Below are 3,359 nucleotides of genomic sequence, written 5' to 3'. Positions count from 1 at the left end.
TTGTGCCCCTTCAGGGTGCTCTCGCCCGGGAACCCCCTGCCGCAGAACTCGCACTCGTAGGGGTGGTCACCTGCAAGCACATGCGCGTGGTGTCAGAGCCGCCGCCGTGCCGTGCCAAAACCGGCTACCCAGCCTGGATCTACCCCCGGCACCCGTCGCCGCCGTCCTGGGGGGACGGAGCATCCCAGCCACCCCAGCACGGCACGCCGGTCCCCGCGCGCAGGGGATGCTTGGGTCCGCAGCAGGGCAAAGAGATGGAGGGTGCTGCGACCCTCCCGTCCCCCACCCCCAATTCCCAGGCTTTTCGCCCGGCATCGCTGGCACAGGCCCGGCCCCGGGCGTCCCCCGCGCTCCAGACCGGGTGGCTGATAAATGAACTCCGGTTCGGCACCAAAGGCGGAATGATTTGAAGGAAAGGTGAGGGCTCCAGCTACTTATTTATTACAGCCGCGAAGGCAAGGACAATAAAGATAGATTGATCGTCCGAGACTTTGTTCATGAATATTTAAATATTACTGATTTGTCTTGTCACTGTAATTACAATTTCTCTGTGCCGCATATCCTACAAGCACAGTTTATGGTAAAGAATGGCCAACTGTATTTCACTTGTCCTGCTGCAGATGTGCGGAGCTGCCAAGCGTGTAATGTTCCCCGCATTTCATACATTTTCTTCAGCTGTGAAGGCTTAAGTCATCCACAATGACCTACGTTTTTTCATTATCCCCGTGTCAAACTGCACTCGTGCCTGGGCATAAATTGTCCTTCTCGTTATATACTCACATGCCTGCGCTTTCGCTTCCTCTTTAAAATGATATTTTACTCTCTCCCCGTGTGCCGCAGCCGAGACCTGCGGCCCCTCGCCCCCTCCCGCAGCTCTGGCTGGGGGCCGGCGGAGGAGGAGGAGGAGGAGGAGGGTGCGCAGGATGCCTTTGGATCCCCATCCCAAGGCGAGGCAGGTGGTGCCTCTTGGCAGCTGCGTTTCACCTCCCCCTGCCCAATCCCAAATTACCACCGTGCTTTTTGATCCGATACTCAAAGGTAGTGATTTTGCGGCCAGAGGCAGACAGCCTTTCCGCGTGCTCAATTTTTGGGACAAGCCGTGTAAACTGGAGCCGGGGCCCCCAGCGTGCTCCGGCCCCGGGAGGAGCGTGGGCATCCCATGTGCGCGCAGGATGAAGCCGCGCAGCACCATCCAACACCCCCAAAGCACCGGCGATCCCGGTGGTTTTTTCACAGCCAGGAGCTGCTAAAGCAGCAGGGGTTGGGGTGGGACACGCACGGCTCGACCCGCAGCCCAGGTCACCGGATTACCGACCATAAATAACTCCAGCGCTGGGCGTTAACGTGCTTACCATCAGCGTGCGATTCCCCTTTCCCTAATAGGGACCCCGCGCCTGGGCACACGTGTGGCTCTGGCGGCCGCTGGCCAGTGCCTGGACAGAGCGACCCTCCCGGGCCGCGGCATGCCCGTCCCCCCACAGCCGCTTCCACGGCCCCGCTGGAGGCAGGCACGCCGCTTCGCAGGGGAGGGAGAAGGGGCACGCACCCTCCTCCCGCCGGCAGTAGCAGCGCCGCCCAGGAGGGCGCACGAGCATCCAGCTCCCCCGGGCAACGGGCGGGCGAGGAGCCGTCAGCCCCGCAGCCAGCCACAGCACGGGCTGTGATGCTCAGCGGGGCTGCAAACCACCGGGCAAACTCCCCTCCTCGTGCCCCACTCATCCCCCAAGGATTTGCTTTTTCCTGCACTTGGGGGTTTTGTGACCAGACCTGAGCACCGGCGCTCACCGTGGCCGGGACCTCTCCCCGTGCCGTCCCCTGGTGCTGCCTGGGGATGCTGGCGGAGGAGCCGAGGACACGGCGCGGGCGCTTTGAGGACACGGCGTCAGGCGGGCAAAGCCCTGCTCCCCTCCCAACCGGCCGTGCCGGAGCCAAGCCCTGCCCCGGTGGGCTGCGCCGCCGAAGCGGCAGCTACACGTAGCGCAGGTCGCCCTAATCCCATTAGGGCCGAGCACCGGCTGATTATGTGCATCTACCGCCCGTAAGCCGATGAAGCGGGTATGATCGCACATCCCCTAAGAAGGTCACATGTCACCTTATACCGGATCAACTTATTACACGCGGCTTGTTTTCTTTTTTCCGTTTCGGTTTTCAAACCCAAACAACCTCAATTGCAGCCGCCTCGACGCTTTTAAGACAACTTCACCTTTCTTTTCGGTGTTTTTTTGAAATGCGCGGGGAAAGACGCCTGCCCCAGCCCTGAGCACGCCGGCGGCGGCGCCACCGTACCTGTGTGGGAGCGGAGGTGCCTCTTGAGCGCGGTGTGGCTGGGGAAGGTGCGGTTGCACTCGCTGCAGATGTAGCTGCGCACCCCGGCGTGCACCTCCATGTGCTGCTGCAGGGCGCCCTGCGTCTGGGACCGCCTGCCGCACAGCTTTTTGCGCCTCCATGTGCTGCTGCAGGGCGCTCTGCGTCTGGAACCGCTTGCCGCACAGCAGGCAGAAAACGGCCATGTCCGTACCTGCGGGAGAGGGAGAGAGCTGACTCAGGCACCCCCCGGCACCCCCATCCCACTGGACCACCACCCCACCAGGCGTTCGGGGGGCTCCCCGCTCCCACCCAGCAGTAGGGATGCTCCGGCAGCGAGGAGGATGCTCCGGCAGCAGGGGGGACCCCCAGGGCTGCAGGGCTCCCGGTGTCACCGGGGTCCCGGCAGTGGGACCCCGACCACCCCGCCCCTGGCTCTGCAGGGGGGGTGTCGGAGGAAGGCACGGGGGATTTATTGCATTGGAGGCAGCTGGAAGCCCCAGCCCAAACGCAAGGCAGGTGAGGTGCAGGTGATCGTGGCATCCCCAGGCACCTGCGAGAGCTGCCAAGCTCCCACCCCTGGGTCCTCAGGGGAAAGGGGACCCCAAGAAACGCTCCGCAGAGCCAGCCCGGCGAGCAGGGGGCTGGGGGTGACGCTGCCTGCAATGCCAAACCCTGACGCAAACACAAGCTGCATCCCACCAACCGCAGGGGTACAACTGGCTCCACCAACATGACAGCAAAAGCAGGAGAAAAAGCCCAACCCCAGATACTTATACACCGTCAATAAAAATATCAGACCTGCGTGTTATTAAACAATTTGTTTTCGTTTATGCATAGCTGATTGTTCAGAACCTATGAGTCAGTGCAAATTGTATTACGCAGGGAGATTAAGCAAATAAATGCGAGCTTTTTGGAGACATTAAAATGTGAGGACTATGGAAATAAAATTATCTAGAAAATTGTATTAGCAATTCATTAGCAGCAGCAAGATGTTCAAGGTAACCAACGGATCGGCACTGCCTTTAGTAACAGCAGGGCTGGGTGGAGGGGGG

General features: G+C 60.9%; 1 protein-coding gene across 1 annotated transcript in view; it reads right to left on the bottom strand.

The window, feature by feature from the left end:
- ZBTB16 (zinc finger and BTB domain containing 16) overlaps positions 1-3,359 on the bottom strand; it is a 76,090-nt gene that overhangs the window by 527 nt on the left and 72,204 nt on the right. The window contains exons 6-7 of the mRNA XM_009895937.1: positions 2,882-2,979; positions 2,282-2,518 (exon numbers count right to left, since the gene is read on the bottom strand). Of these exons, the coding sequence (XP_009894239.1) occupies positions 2,282-2,518; positions 2,882-2,979 (335 nt within the window). The remainder of the gene's footprint in view (positions 1-2,281; positions 2,519-2,881; positions 2,980-3,359) is intronic.

Source organism: Charadrius vociferus, unplaced genomic scaffold, assembly GCF_000708025.1.
Source record: "Charadrius vociferus isolate BGI_N301 unplaced genomic scaffold, ASM70802v2 scaffold172, whole genome shotgun sequence".
In the NCBI taxonomy this organism is placed as follows: domain Eukaryota; kingdom Metazoa; phylum Chordata; class Aves; order Charadriiformes; family Charadriidae; genus Charadrius; species Charadrius vociferus.
The sequence above is the reverse complement of the archived record's forward strand: the minus strand, read 5'-3'. Positions and strand labels throughout refer to the sequence as shown.